Source organism: Fukomys damarensis, unplaced genomic scaffold, assembly GCF_012274545.1.
Source record: "Fukomys damarensis isolate Sample0158 unplaced genomic scaffold, DMR_v1.0_HiC HiC_scaffold_38, whole genome shotgun sequence".
Lineage (NCBI taxonomy): Eukaryota > Metazoa > Chordata > Mammalia > Rodentia > Bathyergidae > Fukomys > Fukomys damarensis.
This window is the reverse complement of record NW_022900950.1, coordinates 15,188,592-15,207,856: the sequence shown is the minus strand read 5'-3', so window position 1 is coordinate 15,207,856 and position 19,265 is coordinate 15,188,592. Positions and strand designations below refer to the sequence as shown.

At 33.0% G+C, this 19,265-nt stretch overlaps 1 protein-coding gene across 7 annotated transcripts in view; it reads left to right on the top strand.

Moving 5' to 3' along the window:
* The window catches only part of Kiaa1109 (KIAA1109 ortholog), a 213,952-nt gene that overhangs the window by 102,689 nt on the left and 91,998 nt on the right, over nt 1-19,265 (top strand). For all 7 annotated transcript variants that reach the window (XM_010611104.2, XM_033760040.1, XM_010611092.2 and 4 more), the window contains exons 32-45: nt 1,227-1,347; nt 2,818-2,964; nt 3,348-3,475; nt 4,149-4,348; nt 6,189-6,386; nt 8,175-8,386; nt 11,400-11,551; nt 12,000-12,150; nt 12,302-12,454; nt 13,577-13,817; nt 15,198-15,340; nt 16,496-16,715; nt 17,151-17,309; nt 18,468-18,643. In XM_010611104.2, the coding sequence (XP_010609406.1) occupies nt 1,227-1,347; nt 2,818-2,964; nt 3,348-3,475; nt 4,149-4,348; nt 6,189-6,386; nt 8,175-8,386; nt 11,400-11,551; nt 12,000-12,150; nt 12,302-12,454; nt 13,577-13,817; nt 15,198-15,340; nt 16,496-16,715; nt 17,151-17,309; nt 18,468-18,643 (2,401 nt within the window). The remainder of the gene's footprint in view (nt 1-1,226; nt 1,348-2,817; nt 2,965-3,347; nt 3,476-4,148; nt 4,349-6,188; nt 6,387-8,174; nt 8,387-11,399; nt 11,552-11,999; nt 12,151-12,301; nt 12,455-13,576; nt 13,818-15,197; nt 15,341-16,495; nt 16,716-17,150; nt 17,310-18,467; nt 18,644-19,265) is intronic.

Genomic DNA, 19,265 nt, shown 5'->3' with positions numbered 1-19,265 from the left:
AAAGACAAAATACAACAAATGCTGACAAAGATGTGGAAAAAGGGAATTTGTGTACACAGTTGGGAGGCATGTAGGTTAGTACAGCCATTATGGAAAACAAAATGGAGTTTTCTAAAAAATGGAGGAGGTAATATCTCTTTGGTATGTTGAAGAGACATCTTCACTCCCATGCTTCTTGCAGCATTATTCATAATAGCCAAGACATGCAAATAACCTAAGTGTCCATCAGATGATGATTGAATAAGGAAAATGTGATAACATGTACACAATGGAATACTCTTCACCTACAGAAAAGAAAGAAATCACTGGGCCTGATGGTGCATGCCTGTGATCACAGCTACTCAGGATCCTGAGACAGGAGGCTTATAAGTTGGAGGCCAGCGTGGAAAACTTGGCAAGATTCTGCCATAAAATAAAACAAAAAGAAGAAAGCAACATACACGCATACACAGAATGAAAAGAATAGAATCCTGTCAGTTCTGATAACATAGATGGAGGTATAGGTTATTCAGTGAAATAAGCCAGTCAAGAAGACAAGTACCATATGATCACACTCATGTGGAATCTTAAAAATTTGATCTCATAGAAATTAAGGGTAGAATGTAGATACCAGAGATGAGGGGAGAGTAGAAGTGGGGAAAAGATGGGAAAAGGTTGATGAAGAATGCATACTAAGTTATAGTAGATAGGAGCAAGAAGTTCCGGTGTACTATTGCGTAGTGCAGCGTCTGTAGATAACAGAGGAAAGGATTTAAAAGTTTTTCACCATAGAGAAATGATAAATGTTGGATGAGATAAATATATTTAATGTGATTTTTGAATTACTTTATACAGTATATACACATATCAAGATATTAGGTTAACACCTTGTTAAAATGTATAATCTTTATGTTTTTATGTATTTAAACAAGAGTAAATGAATAAGAATGCTAAAATGGATACTTCAAGAAAAAGTATAGAATTTTGTTTCCAGGTAGGAGAAACAAGAAAGATCTTATCCAATCTGGAATGCTTTATCTTGAAGTAAAGGTAGTAATAATGGGGGTAAAAATCTCACAAATACTGTCTTTGTATAATTTCTAAAAATGTATTTTTGACATTCTCATTTCAGTATTGAAGAATTGTTATAAATATTTAAGTGTGCTACATCTCACTGATGTTTAGATAAACTAGGTGATAGTATTAATGATATTTAAAATTTCCTTTTACTTTTTTTCTTTCCTCAGATATATTGAAGCAATGGTTCATTGTGCTAGTACTCGACATCCAGCTGCAATTGTAGATGATCTTCACACCAAAGTCTTGAGGGAAGCTGTCCAAAATAGCAAGACTACCTTCTCAGAAAATGTGAGAGCTTTTTATTCAGTGGGCACAGTAAACGGAGTATAATGTGAAAATGTATCCAAATCATTTTAGAAGTCATGTGTCCTTAGTTCTATATAAAGACAGCATATATAACCATACTATAGATTCAATAGTAAAAGTATTTATTTAAAAATTGTAGCTGTCTTTTTTCTTTAATTTATAAATAGCTTAATTCCAACATTTGCTAAAGAACTTCAGCCCCAAGTGAATAAATATTCTTTAGCACTAGTACCTTAATTTTTTTAAGGAGCAAGATACTTATTTTTTAACCGTTCCTCTGTATTAGATGACTTTTATCTTAATGCTGTGTTGGGATTGTTTTTGTTCAATGAATCGAGTCACTACCTCCTATTGTTATGATATCTACTAATGCTATGCTTCTAGCCATGTAGCCAAGTTGATTAGCAGTCACATACAGTACTAGTACTCTTCTGGTGATATCCATTTGTCTTTCAAATATATCTGTATCATATTTTAGGAAACATAGGATTACTCTTAGTGATAGGTAGTTAAAATAGAGAGCATGAAAAAAAATAAAGTAGACACATAATTTAAATACTGGGAAATAGAGAGAGAGATCTTTTGCAAAAGGGAAGGGGATCAAGAGATGGATGGAGGAGGGTAGGAAGGGGAGGGGCGGTAATGAAAAAAGAATTAAGATGTGTAATATACAAGCATGAACTTCCCATGAGGAATATAATAATTTATACTGCAAACATATGGTTATAAAGGAAAACTAAAGAAAAAAAGTTTGGAATGATTCCCTTTCTGATGAGGAGCCACTTATCAGAAACCAAATCTTCTTTCCTGTATCTTCCTAAGAGTTAAAGGCATTGTATTACAGTGATGTGTGCACACCCATGGTATAGCAGCACAGTTCATAATAGCTAAATCTTAGAAGCTACCTAAATGTCTTTCAGCAGACGAATGGATAAAGAAAAATGTGGTATTTTTACACAGTGGAGTACTACTGTGCTATAAAGAAGGATAAACTTGAGTCATTTGTAGGATGATGGATGTACCTTCAGATCATACTGTTAAGTGAAGTAAATCAGACACTCTTAAATACTGCATGGTTTCTCTTAGATGAGAAACTCAGTATGTAAGCAAAGTGAAAAATAAAAGACAATAGAAATAAAAAATAATTCAAAACAAAAAGAGTAAAGTTTAGTGATCCTAAAAAACACAACCTATAATTGTTATACTTTCTTTTTATGTTTCTCCATAGGCTTTCACACATACACGTGTGTGTGTGTGTGTGTATCTATATGTATAATGCTAGTGATTTTTTTTCTTAATCCTATGGCTGCCAATCTATTTCCTACCTTAGAAACTGAGGTTAACTTGATGATAGCTGGCAGGTAGTGAGCATGAGGACAAAGGGAATAGACAAACTAATGTCGTGGAAATTATGAAAGACCTATGAAATCATACTACCTTCAATCCTTTTAGTTATCTTCCAAACAAGATGTTCGAGGAACCAAAACTGAGCATGCTACAATAGGAATGACTAACCAAGGACAAGCACAGACAAATCTTACAACAAAGCAGGATAATGTAACAATTAAAGGTCTTCAAGCTAATGTTAGCATACCGAAGGTAAAAATTTAATATTTTAAAATATTTTTCCTGAAAGAGGAGAGCATTCTGTCCTTTGCATTTTACCAAAGTGAACGGCAATGAAGCAGCTTATAATATCAAAAAATATGTTTTATTCCCTTGGTGACCTAATATAGATTTGGTATCTTGTAAATAGTTTTCTTATACAGAATACTTGCTATAATTAGTAAAATGTCCCATTTTTCACCTAATAAAAATTTAATTATGATTATTTTATGAGATTCTTCATAAGCTTTATCTTTACTACCCTGAGATACGTAGGTAGGCCATTCTTAGAAGTAGCTTTTCATTATATATGTATTTTATGTTTAAACAATACCTTTTCGCTTTTTAAATCTGAACTGTGTGATATTTTGTGTTAGGTAAACTTATGTTTATTACAAGCCTCAGTAGAAGAATCTCCAACTACAGCTCCTACTAGAAGTGTCACTCATGTTTCCCTAGTAGCTTTGTGTTTTGACAGAATTGCTACACAAGTTCGTATGAACAGGTAAGAAAGATTACATGAGCTTGAGTAAGTTATTTTGCTGGATGTAAAAGCAAGCCTTGATTATCTTTGAATGTGTTTCTGAGAATTGAAATATTAAAATTCAAAACTGGTTTTGGAATTATATATTAGTAAAGTATATTTTTGAAAGTTTGTATTTTTATTCATTCTGTTTTCAGTAGTGAATTATTTGTTGTTTATATCAGTTTAGTTAAAATAGTGGAGTGCTTTTTTTTTTTTTTGGTTTTTTGAGACTGCCCTGGAACTCACTATGTAGCCCAGGCTGGTCTCGAACTCACAGCGATCCTCCTGCCTCAGCCTCCTGAGTGCTGGGATTATAGGCATGCGCCACCATGCCCGGCTGTGGAGTGCTTTTTTTAAAAAAATAAACCATTTAAGCTGGATATGGTGGCACATGTAATCTCAGCACTCTGGGATGCTGAGACAGGATTGCAAGTTTGAGCCCAGCCTGTCTTAGGGAGACTTAGACTAATTTAGTGAGAAACTAACTGAAAATTAATAAAAATAAGAGGACTGGAGAAGTAGCTCAGTGCAAAGGCTCTGGGTTTAACCTCCAGTACCGGGGAGGGATGGAAGGAGTAAATCATATAGTTAAATGTTTTCATTGAATGATATAATTTAAACATTATGTATTATATCTTTTTTTTAAATTAAGAGGTGTGGTTGAAGAAACTTCAAATAATGCAGACCCTAGTAAAACATCAAATTTTGATAGATATGTTCATGCCACTAAGATGCAGCCTCAATCATCTGGATCTCTCAGGTCAAATGCTGGAGCAGAAAAAGGCAAAGAAATTGCTGCCAAGTTAAACATTCATCGAGTTCATGGGCAACTTAGGGGTCTTGATACAACAGGTAGAGTTCTACAGTAAATAAGATTTTCTTTTGCATGTATAAATGTAAGAATTTTCAGAAGGGAACATGATTTTTTTCTCTCGAATATTGCTGCAATTTTTTTTTTTAAAGTGAAAGTAGGGGTGTTATATGCCACTTCAGTATTTTTTACTCTGTTGCATTTTCTCATTTTAGAGGTTTTAAATGACCACATTATCAGATTCACCCAGGAAAACAATTATATTTTGTTTTGTTTGCATTGATTGCTATTTTAAAATCTCTTGTGGGACAGGTGACCAATGCTGAATGAGCAAATTTATTCCTTGAATTTATTCACTGTATTCTTTAGGTTCTGAAGGTTTCATAGTTCCTGTCTGCAGTCTGGATCTCTGTAATTGGTATAACTTTCTTAAAGCTTGTTTCACCATCCTTGTGAAGGAAGACTGACAATGTCTGATGACTTTTCCTAACTACCTGTGAATTGTAGGCCTAAAACTGGTGTAAAATACAAAACTGTAAAACCAGTTTGTACCAGAGGAATTGTACAGACTTTAAAAGCAAAACCTTCTATCTATAATTTAGAGATTTATCAGCCAGGCAAAACATGTTTATCAAAGACAAAACTCCCAGTGAAATTCCAAGGTGATCATTTATGTACAAATGGAGGAAAACGTGTGTGTTTTATGTGCACATTAGTTATCTATCAAAAGATACTCAGTAATCACATGATATTTGTTATCCAGCAGGAGGTGAAGTAGATATTTGAGTGCAGTATTAGGAACTTTTCATTGTATTATTTTTCATAATTTTGGGAACTTGATATATGTTTTTGTATTACCACATCAAGAAATTTTAATGAAATTCAAGTTAAATCCTCACCTTATACATCAGAGTAAGTTCGTGTAACTAAAGAGAAGTATGAGTAGTTGAATAATAAAATGTAGGTGAGTATTTTCTGAACAAGGAAGATTTTCTAATCAGAAATGTAAAGAATAGTATTTCTGTATGATGGAGTGATTTATAGCTATTAAAGTGGTACCTTTGAAGAACTTTTAATGACCTGAGAAATATGTCTTAGTTTCCTTGTTACACAGAAAATGAGAACCAAAACAGGGTTTGCAAAATGATATCTAAGAGACTAGAAGGCATTTAATTCAAATGTAAATAAGTTAACTTTTGATGGATATATTTATATATTTTTATATTCTCTTTGCTTGCCTGTATTCACTAGCTGTAATCAGCAAAAGAAAGAAAAATATGTAAGATAAAATAAAAATTCTGAGGCACTCAGAATGTTCTCATATTGCATCTGTAATCAGTGGAATCCTGGCAATAGCTGTGATAAGTTACACTTACATAAAATGTGCTGGCATACCTCAGTCTTTCTAAAAGCTGTAATTTTCCTAGAAAATAATTTTTCCTAAGGCCAGGTAATTAAAATTTTTTTGTCTTTAAATATTGAAAAGTATTTTAAACCTCTTGATCATGAAGCTGAATTATTTAGAATCTTACTAAATTTATATTTTTAGTGTTGCATGTATCTTTCAGAAACAAATTGATATTACCTTTGGACAATTATTTGTAAATTATGGAACCTTCTCTCTTTCCTTTGAGGTGACATTATTTTAAAAGTCCTTTTATTTGTTTATTTTTTGTCTCCTTGACAAAATACTAAGATACCTTTTTTTTTTTTTTTTTTTGGTACTGGGAATCAAACTTGTGTTTGTGAAACAGGCGGCTACACCACTGAGCTAAACTCCCAGCCTTAAGATACCTTTCTAAGCAACCTTAGTGATAAATACTTATTTTAAAACTAGTACTGTCTCACTTTAAAGTATTCCCTTTCCTCTTTTGTCAATAGATATTGGAACCTGTGCCATCACTGCTATTCCTTTTGAGAAGTCCAAAGTTTTATTTACACTTGAAGAACTGGATGAATTTACTTTTGTAGATGAAACAGATCAGCAAGCTCTTCCAGATGTAACACGAATTGGTCCCAGCCAAGAAAAGTGGGGTTGGATAATGTTTGAATGCGGACTTGAAAATTTAACCATAAAAGGTAAGGTTTTTTTTTTCTGATTTCTGATTAAAGTGGGGATAATTTGGTCCCACATTGCTGAAGTGTTTTGAGCAACTGTGTTTTATTAACTTAAATAAAATAATAAAACAGAAAATGTGGTACCTGGGATTATTTACTGGAGTGGATCCTAGTTGCACAAATGGAGCTTTACCCTACAACGTGTATTTCAGAACTGAGCAGAACTTCCAGACATAATAAGCCTCAATTCCTGAACAAAGCAATCTGGGATTGAAACAAAATTCCCAATAAAATATAAAAGCTACAAAATGTTTGAAAGTTTGTGTAGTTGATGACTAGATCTTTGTACTTTACTGTTATAGTATGTAAATACTGTAAATTTCTTATACATTGAAAAATGATGACTTAGAATTATATTTGATTCTAGGAAAGAAGCTACAAGAAAAAAGTGAAAATAGAAGAAAAAAATGGAAACAAGCTTTTGTACATAGAGAGGGGAGGGGATTTTAGGGGGATGGGATAAAATAAAATTTGTTTTAAAAAAAAGTTTGGAGATACAGAAAAATAATTATATTTGGGCCTAATATGTTATTGAACAATATTTTAAAGTAGGAAGTTGCATTGTTTATAAGCCTTTAAATTTATCATATATAAGGTCTGATCACAATATATAGTGAATATTTAAAAATTTTAAATTTATTACACTGAAAGACACATTGCCATGAAATGGCAAATGTTCCCCCTTGCTTTGAACGCATTTATCCCAGTGTTTTTGCCACATTCTGAAGCAGTTCTGGAAGTTCACTTTTGTTTTTTGACAAGGTATGATAAAAAATACAGTGATTGCCCTGCTGAGTGCCATTCAAAGGAAAGGCAGGTTCATAAAAACAATACTATGTGTCCTCGACCACCTTATTCACTGGGTCTGGCAGTGTATGACATCTGCCTCTTCCCCAAAGTCAAAATGACCATGAAAAGTAAACAGTTTGAATCTATTAAGGACACGAAGACATTTGTGATGGAGCAACTAAACCCACTCAGGAAAGTAGACTTCCAGAACTGCTTCAGGATGTGGCAAGCACAATGGGATAAGTGTTGTCTTAGTTACTTCCTCATTGCTAGAACAAATTGCTCAATACCCACAACTTAAAGGAGAAAGGTTTGTTTAGCTCACAGTTTGTAGATGTTTCAGTCTGTAGTTGGCTGGCTCCAAGGCAGAAGGGCATGGCAGAGGAAAAGCAGTCCATGGCAGGGCAAGCAGGAGGCAACAAGAAGTAACCTTCTTTCTCTATTCTTCTTTCTTTTTATTCCATTCAGGCTACAAGCCTATTGGTAGGTGCCACTCACACCCAGTATGGGTCTTTAAATCCATTCAGGCACACTCAGAACTATGTTAGTACAATTAGGAAATTGATCCAGTTATCATACCCATAATCCAGTATCACACAGCCATGATCCAGTCACTCCCAACCCAAACTTTGGGGAGACGTCTAGATTCAAGCTGTAGCAAGTGTGTTTGAAACATTGAGGAGTATTTTGAGAGGTTTTTACTGTAATAAATTTTAAAATTTGAACTTTCACCATATTTTTCAATCATACCACATACATATTAACTATTATGATATTAGTAGTTTATATAGGCATACAGTTTTTTCCCTGATAATGCAATTGTATGTCACTTTTATTGACAAGGGCAAGATCATGGTGAGAAAAAAAATGTGATCTCTATAAACTTTTATATATAGAGAGTATAACACTGCAACACACTAACCCACTGTTTTTAATATATAAATGCCTTCATTTTTACAGGAGGAAGACAGTCTGGTGCTGTTTTATATAACACTTTTGGAATTATGGGTAAAGCTAATGTCACAGATAGAGGTGGAGTGCTAACATCCAATAATTCTTCTGATTCTCCAACTGGCAGCGGTTATAATACTGATGTCTCTGATGATAATCTTCCATGTGACCGGACAAGTCCTTCCTGTGACTTAAATGGAAATTCTATTTCAGATGAACAAGTTGGTGAATTTCAAATATTAATAATGCTTTGAGAAAGTAACATACAAAATGATACAATCAATTCTAAATTTATTTCTAGAACATATTTGCTTGTCTTCCCGTTTTGGCATGTTGGTGAATATACTGTCTAGAGTACAATTTCCAAGATATACCAGAGATATGTTTATATCCATCATGATACTTAGCATGATATGTTGCTGTGTTATAAACTTAAAGATTCTATGAGTTAATGCACTAATGGAATTTAAGAAAAGCCAACTTTGTATGTTTTAGTGAATTTTAGCAGAAGTCCTTTTTATTTTTATTTTTTTCTTTGGTACCGGGGATAAAACTCGGGACCTTGAGTTTGCGAGGCAGATGGTGGAACCACTGAGCTAAGTACCCAGCCCCAGAAATCGTTTTTAATAAGTAATTTTGTTATTGGTGATATTTCATGTAAATTATAAATATTTTCATCAATTTTTGCTTATTTTAGAGTTCAGAATATCTTCTATTCATTTATAATTTTTACTGTGGTAGCATTTCATGGTGATAGGTACAGTAATTGCTACTGCCACCATAACAAAAAATGTACAAAAATTCAATATTGAAAAAAACTGGGCCACTAACTGATAAGATTTGGCAAATTTCTTCACCTATAACAGGAGTAGACTAATTGAAAGATTTAATTTGTTACCTGGAACATAATGAGAAATTAATAAGAGTACACACACACACACACACACACACACACACACACTGCTGATCATTTTTTAAAGACCAATTGAGCAAAGGAAAAAAGCTCCAAAGAAAATTCCTTTTAACTTAAAAAAATGTGTCATAAGTATCCAGTATTTCTACTCACCTCTGAAACCCAGGTTTGTAGGCATTTTTGTTTGTTTGTTTGTTTGTTTGACACACACACACACTGCTGATCATTTTTTAAAGACCAATTGAGCAAAGGAAAAAAGCTCCAAAGAAAATTCCTTTTAACTTAAAAAAATGTGTCATAAGTATCCAGTATTTCTACTCACCTCTGAAACCCAGGTTTGTAGGCATTTTTGTTTGTTTGTTTGTTTGTTTGTTTAGAGTGTAGTTTAAAATTTAATCACAGTTTTCTCTTTGGAAGTTCTGGGGAAGTGGATTAGCAATTTAATTAGGAAATTAAAAAAAATAATAGCTACTCACGCAACAAGGGTTGGAAAGAACCTAGTTGTTCTTCTCTTCACCTAGTAAAATACTTCACAGAAATTCATATCTTTCTTTGTGTAACATCCTACTCTGTTTGCTTAAATTCTCTAATACAATTTTCTTTAGATTCTGTGTCCTGTCTTGGCTTATTTCCTTAGGGAATTACGGTATTTCTCTTTTCAAATGTATGTGTTCTGCCAGCATTCTCTTCTTCGCTCCTCTTTCCTTCTTGCTGTTTTTCTACTCTTGACTTATTTCCTAAGCCATTTCCATAATTTAATGATACTTTTCTTTCCTTCAGCTGTACCTTTGGCACACTAACCCTTCACTCTGCAGAGTTGTTATCATTGGCCTTTCATACATCAGCATTTAGATGTACCATATGTGCCACAAAGTCAGTCAAAAACCAAATTTGTTGTTTTGTTTGAACTTACACATCTTACTATAGTTCTTTGTTTGTAAGTCTCCTTCTCTTTACAAAAATTTCAAGTTCTGTATCTTTATATACACTGTTTCTGGCTCATATCCTCAAATCTGAAATCCATGGAGCAAACATGTATTTGAGAAATCAGATTTTTAATTTTTATTTATTTTTATGGTTCTGAGGATAGAACCCAGTATTTGCACATGCTGGCCAAGAGCTCTACTGGTGAGCTTCCTCCCCTTCTCTAGGTGCATGTGACACTGTACTCAGCTTAGCTTTTTCTAATTGAATCTTAATATAGTATGTATACTATGTACTAACATAAATTAATAACTGGATCAGAAACCACACTCCATCTTGAAATTTTTAAATATTTTTGCACAACATTAATTAAAGCACTAAATGGGATAAATAGCATCTCATCAGTTCAGAGTAGATTTTCCTGCCACATTTCCAAAAAGAACAGTTGACAGTAAGACATTGTATACTTATGTTTAGTGACTGCTGGTGAGGGGAAGGAGAGAATGGAAAAAAAGAGGCAGGATATAGCGTGTGTACAAATGCAAATTCCCTGTGATGAGTTTTATCATTATGTATATCTAAAATGTACCAATCAGTGTTTTGCTAAAAAGAAGATTGTAGAAAAACTATATAATTACATTTGATGCCTAGGATTCAAAAATTTTCTGGATACTTAACATTCTTTGATCATCCTACAAAAACTATCAATCTCTTCCTTGTAACCAACTAAACCTAAAATTGAATTAGAGACTTGTAAGTAGATGTAACTGGTAGACCTTTTTGTTTATTTAACATTATGCTTCTTGACCTCCATGTATTCAGGAAGGTGGCAAATTTACTTTTCAAAAATTTTCACATTTCTTAATACAGATTCAAATTACTAGCTTTTAAAATAAGTTTTATTATAAAGTCTTATTTGAACATGTGCTACAATAATATTTGTTATCCCACTTTATTTGGAAGTTGGACATTTTCTGTTGAAATGGAATGGAAATATGATAGGGAGCAGAAGACCTTAATTCTGTCACCCACTATTCAACTTAATAGTTATGTGCTTTCTGGAGAAATCAAAAGATCTCTTTCTCTCATTTACCTGGAAAAAGTAACACTGATCGTCGCTAAACAAACGTGATTGAGTGAAGTTGAAACCTTTTAGTTCTAAGATCTCTGATTTATGGTTGATAGTGCAAACCTTTTCTTAGGCTGTGTTCCTTATCACTGTTAAGGTTTCATATTTCTCAGAATAAGGAGAATGTTATGTTGAAAAGGATTCACAATAAATATTTTTATAGAAAGGTGTTATCTGAAAACTGATTTGATGAAAAGGTTTTGTACTTAAAACACTAGTAAACCCGTGTGTTGGTGGCTATTCATTAAGTTTTTGGCATTTTATATAGGATGAAGGAGTTGAATCTGATGATTTAAAAAAAGATCTACCTCTAATGCCTCCGCCTCCAGATTCATGTAGCATGAAACTGACTATTAAAGAAATTTGGTTTAGTTTTGCTGCTCCTACTAATGTGAGATCTCCTACACATGCATTTTCTAGGTAAAAAGTTTTAAAAGTATAGTACTGTCTGCTAACTTTTCTTACTTTCAAATAACATAGAATTCTGCTTCATTTTTTTCAATATTATTTTTCTGATGTATCTATATCCCATGAATATTAGAATTGCCACTTTTTCCATCTCTTGCTTCATGTTTTCTGTAGACATTATTCTCACCTATTTGACCTAATTTCTTTATTAGTACTTTAGATTTATTTTTCCTTTTTGCCCTGCCTTAGTCTTTTGTTTATTCTTTAAAAAAAAAAATCTCTTGAAAGGCTTTTTCTACCTTTTCTTTTCTAGTTATATTCTCGTAATTTATCAGTGGACAAAAGGAAAAGAAAATAATTAATTTTGCCTGAATAAAATAGCCAGTAAGTAAGGCAGGAATGGAAAATTGTTTGAAATGTAGGTTTTGACAGTTAATGAATTTTTATTTTCTTTTGAAAGGCAACTGAATCTTTTAAGCACTGCTACTCCAGCTGTTGGTGCGTGGCTTGTTCCTATTGACCAACTCAAGTCCTCTTTAAACAAATTGGAAACTGAGGGAACCTTGAGAATTTGTGCTGTTATGGGATGCATAATGACAGAAGCATTAGAGGTATGTCTTTTAATAACGTAAAGTATCATACAAATTTTATTATTGAAAATTACTGTTAATCATGGTTGGAAAACATCAGACCTGCAAGTTCTCAATTACTATAGATCTTTTATAATAGGATCATAAATAATCTGTTGTTTCTTGGTTTCAGAATAAAAGTGTACATTTTCCCTTAAGAAGTAAATACAACAGACTTACAAAAGTTGCTCGTTTTCTTCAAGAAAATCCTTCATGTTTATTATGTAATATATTGCACCACTACCTGCATCAGGCAAATTACTCCATCATTGATGATGCTACAATGGTGAGTTCTGAAACTATGAAGAAGTTGCAATTTTGTTAGAAGACCATAAACTATAAGGTTTAATATGTGCATGGAAAGGCTGAAGATGAAATTTGGATAGAAATATAGATAAGTCAACAACAGTGTGCTCAGATTAGTGATATGCGAGTTAGTACTGCAAAAGTGTTATTAGAATCTGTGAATATAGATGAGATTTCTCTGCATATTTTGAATGAGAAACTGATCAAAGAATTCTAAAAATTGCCAAAATAAAAGGGAGTAAAGAGATTGAAAGAACCATAGAGTACCAAGAAGGCAAAGGAAGCTAGTAGAAACAAGAAAACTGTATCTTAGAAGCTGAAGGAATTAATATGTTTCAAACAAGAGAGTAATCACCAAAGACAGATTTAATAAAATTAATGATTGAAGGGAAAATATATAATTGTGGTGCAAAACCAATTAATTCATCTCTGCCCCTAGAAAAGGACATAAAACATCATAATTAAGGTTTTAGAGCTTTGAAGTATATCCCTTCTCTTCTCAAAGGCTTCTAGCCATTATATATAAGAATACATATAGCCAAATTAGAGACCAGTGTATCAATGTTATTAATAGCCAGGCAAGTCAAGAATCTCTAGGAAGTAACACCATTGGTATCAGCTTTTCTCTGGTGAGGAGAAACCCTTAGAATTGACTTTGTAGAGTACAAGAAGGAGGGAGAGATTACATGGAAGACAGAAAGCGAGAGGCTGACGAGGTGCCAGTCTTTCTCTTTTTATAAATATTCTTGTGAGAACTAACAGCTTCCTATCAGAACTACATTAACCAAAAGCATTATGCCCAGTGATCTCCATTAGGTTCTCTCTCTTAAAGATCCTACCACATGTTCACCTTGCCACCCTGGCAACCAAGCTTGGAATACATAAACCCTGAATTACATGCCCAAACCATATCCGAGCCATAGCAGGTACTATAGTCAACTTGAAATCCTGTAAAACTTTGGACAAATTACCTAACAGTTAAGTTTTAGTTTCTTAGTCTCTAAATGAGAATTACGGATGTAAATGAGCAAATGCATGCAAAACTTTAATGGCAATTTATTATTACCTTAGTAAATTTATGCCTTCATCATGGTTGTTACAGAGTGATGGACTTCCTGCTTTAGTGACTTTAAAAAAAGGTTTAGTTGCACTGGCCAGGCAATGGATGAAGTTTATTGTGGTGACACCCGCCTTTAAAGGAGTTAGCTTACATAGACCTGCTCAGCCACTGAAACCTCAAGCAACTGTGAACCATGAACATGAAGATGGACTTGGGCTGGATAATGGGGGTGGTCTTCAAAGTGATACTAGTGCTGATGGAGCAGAATTTGAGTTTGATGCAGGTAATTTTGTAAGCATTTGTTGAGTATTTTCTTACCCCTCACAATGAAGAGTATTTTCTTATTTTGCATAGTTACTAATATCCATTTTTTTGGTGATATCAGATGTTGAATCCAGGACTTCCACACTCAGCTACATCTCTAGCCCTTAAAAATATTTAAAAAAAAATTTTTTTTTTTTTTTAATGACAGACTACATTACGAAGTTGCCCAGGCTGGACTTGAAATTGTAATTTTCCTGCCTCAGCCATCCAGCATGCTGGGATTATAGGTGTATGCCACCATGCCCAGCACTACTGTATCATTTTTAAAACTATCAAAAGTCTTTGATTTTTCCATAGTCATTAATATAACAAATCTTTTAGTTGGATATTACACACTTGATAACATATGTTTGAAAATTTTAATAATTCATGTCCAGAGTTTGAAGATATCATGGCTCAATTATACAACTGTGATTTTTTAAAAATCCAAATAACATTTTAATAATTTTTGGAATCTTTTTACTGACTTGATTTTATAACTTTAATCATGTGAAATACAATAGATTTTTTCTGATCTGTCTAGTAGAGTGGTATCTGTATAACAAGAATGTTTTGAATGAAACTATTAAGGCTTCTTTTTAAAATCGTATTTATCTGTTTATCTGTTTTTAAAAGGGTCTTTGTTATATAACCTTGTGTATGCTTGAAGCTCAATTTAAGTAAATTTGAAAGCCTGAATGGAGCCTGTGATTCTGTTAACAAAGTGGTTATATCAGAACAAAGAGAATTGATACCCATTTTCATAGAGTACATGCACACTTTAATTCTTTGCCAGAAGTTAAGTTTTATAACTCTCATGACATGTAATTCAATGAAAATTTATCCTACCATGTTTTGATGAATACTAAAAGTAGCATAGAATAGAAGAGTAGCCTTAAAATTAGAGCTTTCAAAATATTAACATGTAATATTTTACTCAGTGTAGTTTTTGAAAAAAATCTAATAAGTGAATGTATTATAAGTAACAGGCTAGATTTTATTAATTATTTTCAAAATTTCATGTCTGCACAAAGGGTGAAAAAATAGTACATGCATTGAATATCCTTCTAGAAATTATCTGCAAATGTCCATGTTAATGTATGGCATTCTGTATGTTCTTGAGCTTGGTTAGTTGATTTTTGTTCTTTGTATAATTTGCATGACATCTGAGAAAGATTGAATAGAAAGTATTTGTTCCATTTTTTGAGATGGAGAGGATTGGAATTGGAGAGAAACGAGTAAAAATTGTGGCAAATTCTGCAATTTGTCAAATTATGAAGCTGAAGGAACACTGACTGGATTGACATTTCAGGAATATGTGGGATAATATATACTTTTTTTTTTTTTTTCCCTCTTTCAGCCACAGTCAGTGAGCACACAATGCTACTAGAGGGAACAGCTAACCGGCCACCACCTGGTACCTCTGGACCTGTAACCGGAGCTGAGATAATGAGGAAACTTTCAAAAACACATACGCATAGTGACTCTGCATTAAAAATAAAGGTGTATTATTGCTGGGTTTGGATTTAAAGAGAAGACCTAAAGTTTTGTTATCTCAAATTTAAGTATTGAGTATCCATCCTAAATATTCAGTTTGTGTTGAAATGAACTTGATTAGTAATGTTTTTATGGTACTAATAATTGAACACTGGGCCTTTACACTAAGTTATATCCATAGATCTTTTAAAAAGTTTTTATTTTCAGACAGGATCTTGCTAACTTCCCCGGGCAAGTGTTTAACAGCTGCATATTGTAAGTGCTCATTTATCTCCTACATTGACATCCTTCCCATCTCTTTTGCCACCCAAGGGATGACTTATAGGGAATGTAAAAAAGCACAGATTGTTCTAATTTTCAGAGAGGGCTAAGACTTCAGAGAGCTTCACAGCATTGGTGGTCTTTGCCTGTAGATTTCTTGCTCTTACTGAAAGACTCTAGTTTGCTTCCAGGCGAATACCTATGTTGACCTTCAATAAGAAACATCAGGGAAATTTGCTAAAGGTAGACAGCTTTTCTTTCTTTAGTTTCCATGAATATCTAGACCTTTCTTTGATAGTATTCATCATGATGCAGATAATTTTAGTGTTAATATTTTTAGTTTTTTGAAGAAATATTTTATTTAATGGAGATTGTATCTGGGCATTAGTTTGCTGGTTCATTTAATAAGTAGTGATGAAAGAAATATTTCAAACACTTATTTTTTCTTTTTTAGCACTGTGGATGTTATTTAGTACCTCCACATCCTACCCATAATTTTCTGATATTCTGGTGCTCTTTCTACTGTTTCCTACCTATTAACTAGTGCTTTATTTCCTACCAACTCTTGGATAAGCTGTTCTAGGACCTGTATGTCTTATCAGTTTACTCTCTTAAGATTTAGAAAGAAATTAATGACACATAGTTAAAATAAAGGGGCCACGCTTTAATATAATGATGATAATAAAGGTGGCCCTTTGTTATTATACTATAGAGTTATAGAACATGATTACATACCTCTGAGATTCAACACAATCTTCATAGGCACCATCAGTTTTGGTATTAATGTACAGAATAGCTAGCAGTAAGGACAATTGTAATTGTTGCTAGCAGTAATAGCAATTGTAATAGTTATCAGTAGCCATTTTTATATACATAAGAAACCTGATTTGTTCCTTCTAGGGCATTCATCCGTATCATTCTTTAAGCTATACCAGTGGAGACACTGCCACAGATTCTCCAGTGCATGTTGGGCGTGCTGGAATGTCAGTAAAGGAGAGTCCAAGGAAGGAGAGCCTACTCAGCTACCTGACTGGAAGCTTTCCAAGCTTGCACAATCTTCTGGAAGGGACTCCTCAGAGAAGTAGTACAGCTGTGAAAAGTAGCTCCCTGACTAGAACAGGTACAGCCCCTAGATATGACAATTATAAATATATTTTAATTATAAAATTATATTTTTATTTAGATATATACTTTTGGCTGCAAAGTTCACTTACACCTTATTTTTGTGAAAATATTTTAGAAGATACTTTGTAATATTTGTAACTTTTACTCTCTTCATGCCCTTTGTATTTTTAAATGGTAGCACTAATATCAACCTAGGCATTTGGTGTGGAATGTGACTAGACCAATCAATGCATGATCTCCACCCTGTTACAGTAAAAATAACCTACTTATTAATGACATAGTATTCAAATTACAACATCATGCAGGAAGACTTTGAAAACATCTATGAGAAAAAGATATTTTAACCTGACTTTTTGAAAATAATTATATAAATTGTAGATTCTTTTCTTTAGTACATATGTAATTCTGTACTCAGGAAAACTATTTTCAGGAAATACAATGGCCACTGATATGTTATCTGAACATCCTTTACTATCTGAGCCATCATCTGTGAGTTTCTATAATTGGATGTCAAATGCTGTGAGTAATCGAGGAAGTATGGTCCAAGAATCTCCTGCAACAAAATCAGGACACAATAGTCTTCCAACAGGTATTCAGTTATAATATTATTTGGCTTAACTAAGTAGCATGCATAATTATTATACCCAATTCCTGTTTTTAACTGAATAATTAAGATAACATCAATAGCAGTGTTAAGTAGTGTTCAGGTGAAATGAGCCCATTTATAAATGGCTTTGATGATACCTCAATGGAGAGAGTCACTCAGTGTTCTTGTAGAAAAGCAGATATACCAGATATAAACACTAAAAGGAGGTAAATTTTTAAAAAATAAGACTGGCAAGTTCACCCAAGAAATAATGATGGCTATATCCAGAAAATACGTGAACCTACCTTTCTTTTTCTATTTTTTGTTTTTCTGGGGGATTTGATTGTATTTTTCAAGTTTAGTAAATGGATATATTATTTTCTTATATACATATATATATATATATATACACATATATATGTATATATATATGTGTATATATATACATATATATATGTATATATATATATACATATATATATTACTTATATATGAAGACTATGTGAAGTAGCCTTTAATGCTAATTACTGAAGGCACCTAAATTAATGCAGGAAACAGCTATTTCAATTTCAAGTAAATTCTTATCACAGACCCTTGGCTGAAGAACATAGAAGGGTGGTGCTTTCACCAGTTTTTGATATCATTGTACTATGAGTTTCACTACTGTATGGAGTGAATATAGTTTAAGTTTTAAGAGAACCGAAAGGTAGTGATTTCCTTCTATCATTAAGTCCTTTGTCTTAGTTAAACGATAAATAGAGCACAGAGGAAAAAAACAGCACTATTTCTTTTTGTTCTCTCTTAGGAAAGTAGATATATAATTCTTGAAGTACCTGTTACTGTTTGTAACTCTCAGGGAAAAGACAATGGAATGTCACATGCTTTTCAAAGATTTTGTAGCCAAAAAATTCTGCCTTTGAATTGACTGGCTCTCATACATGTATAAGAATGACTGATGTTCTGAAAAATATTCATTTCAATTTTCATTTAAAATTTATGTCTATAGAATAACCTAAAAGCATTATTTTCTTTCTTTTCGTTTTAAATGATCTATAATAGACCTATGTTACAGGCTTCAAAAGTTTACCTTCCTGTACCTTTGTATGTTGTTTCTATTTTTCAATAATTCACATTTTATTCTTTAAAATTTTATTCTTTTAGGTGTTGCACCCAATCTTCCTACGATACCCTCAGCCTCAGATTTCAACACAGTCTTGTCTAGTGACCAGAATACTTTGGATGGAACACATTCTCAGCATAGCACTAGTCAGGATGATGTGGCAGGTGTAGAAGAAGCCAACCAAGGGTTTCCTGCTGTTCAGCTTGCTGATGCACAGGTGAGCGGGTCTGGGTTTCTCTAATTAGAGTAATGCCTCTTTCAGGGGTACATAGTGGCTGGAAATATTAAACAGTATGCACCTTAGAGTGCTAGTGAACATCTTTATTTTGTACCTATTTTCTGGAAACCTTCAGACAAAATGGAGTAGCCTTTTAAAAGCACACGGATTAATTATAAATACAAATTAAGTCTCTGTAGATGATCAATAAACAAGAGTATATATAGTAATGTTTTTGTTATTTGTAACAATTTGGCTAAGTAACACAACTAGAAACTTTAATCAAATCGTAACATTCTTTTAAAGTGGTGAAACTTCATTGAGTGAATAATTGAGAGGCATTGGTGATTTTAGAACAGAGGAATAAGGTAACCGATACTGTATATGTAAAAATATTATATGAGTAGCCAAGTGTGAAATGGACTGGAAGAGTGTGGTTGTGCCTAATTTAATTGATTAAACATGATAGAAAGATTGATGAAGGGAGGGCAGAGGTAAGGGGAAAAAATGAGAATCAAGACTTGTCATGTAGAGGTACAAGATCCCAGCAATGAATGTAACTGTACTGTATCCCTAAAATGTACCAATAAACTCAATTAAAGCTGGAAAAAAAAAAAAAAAA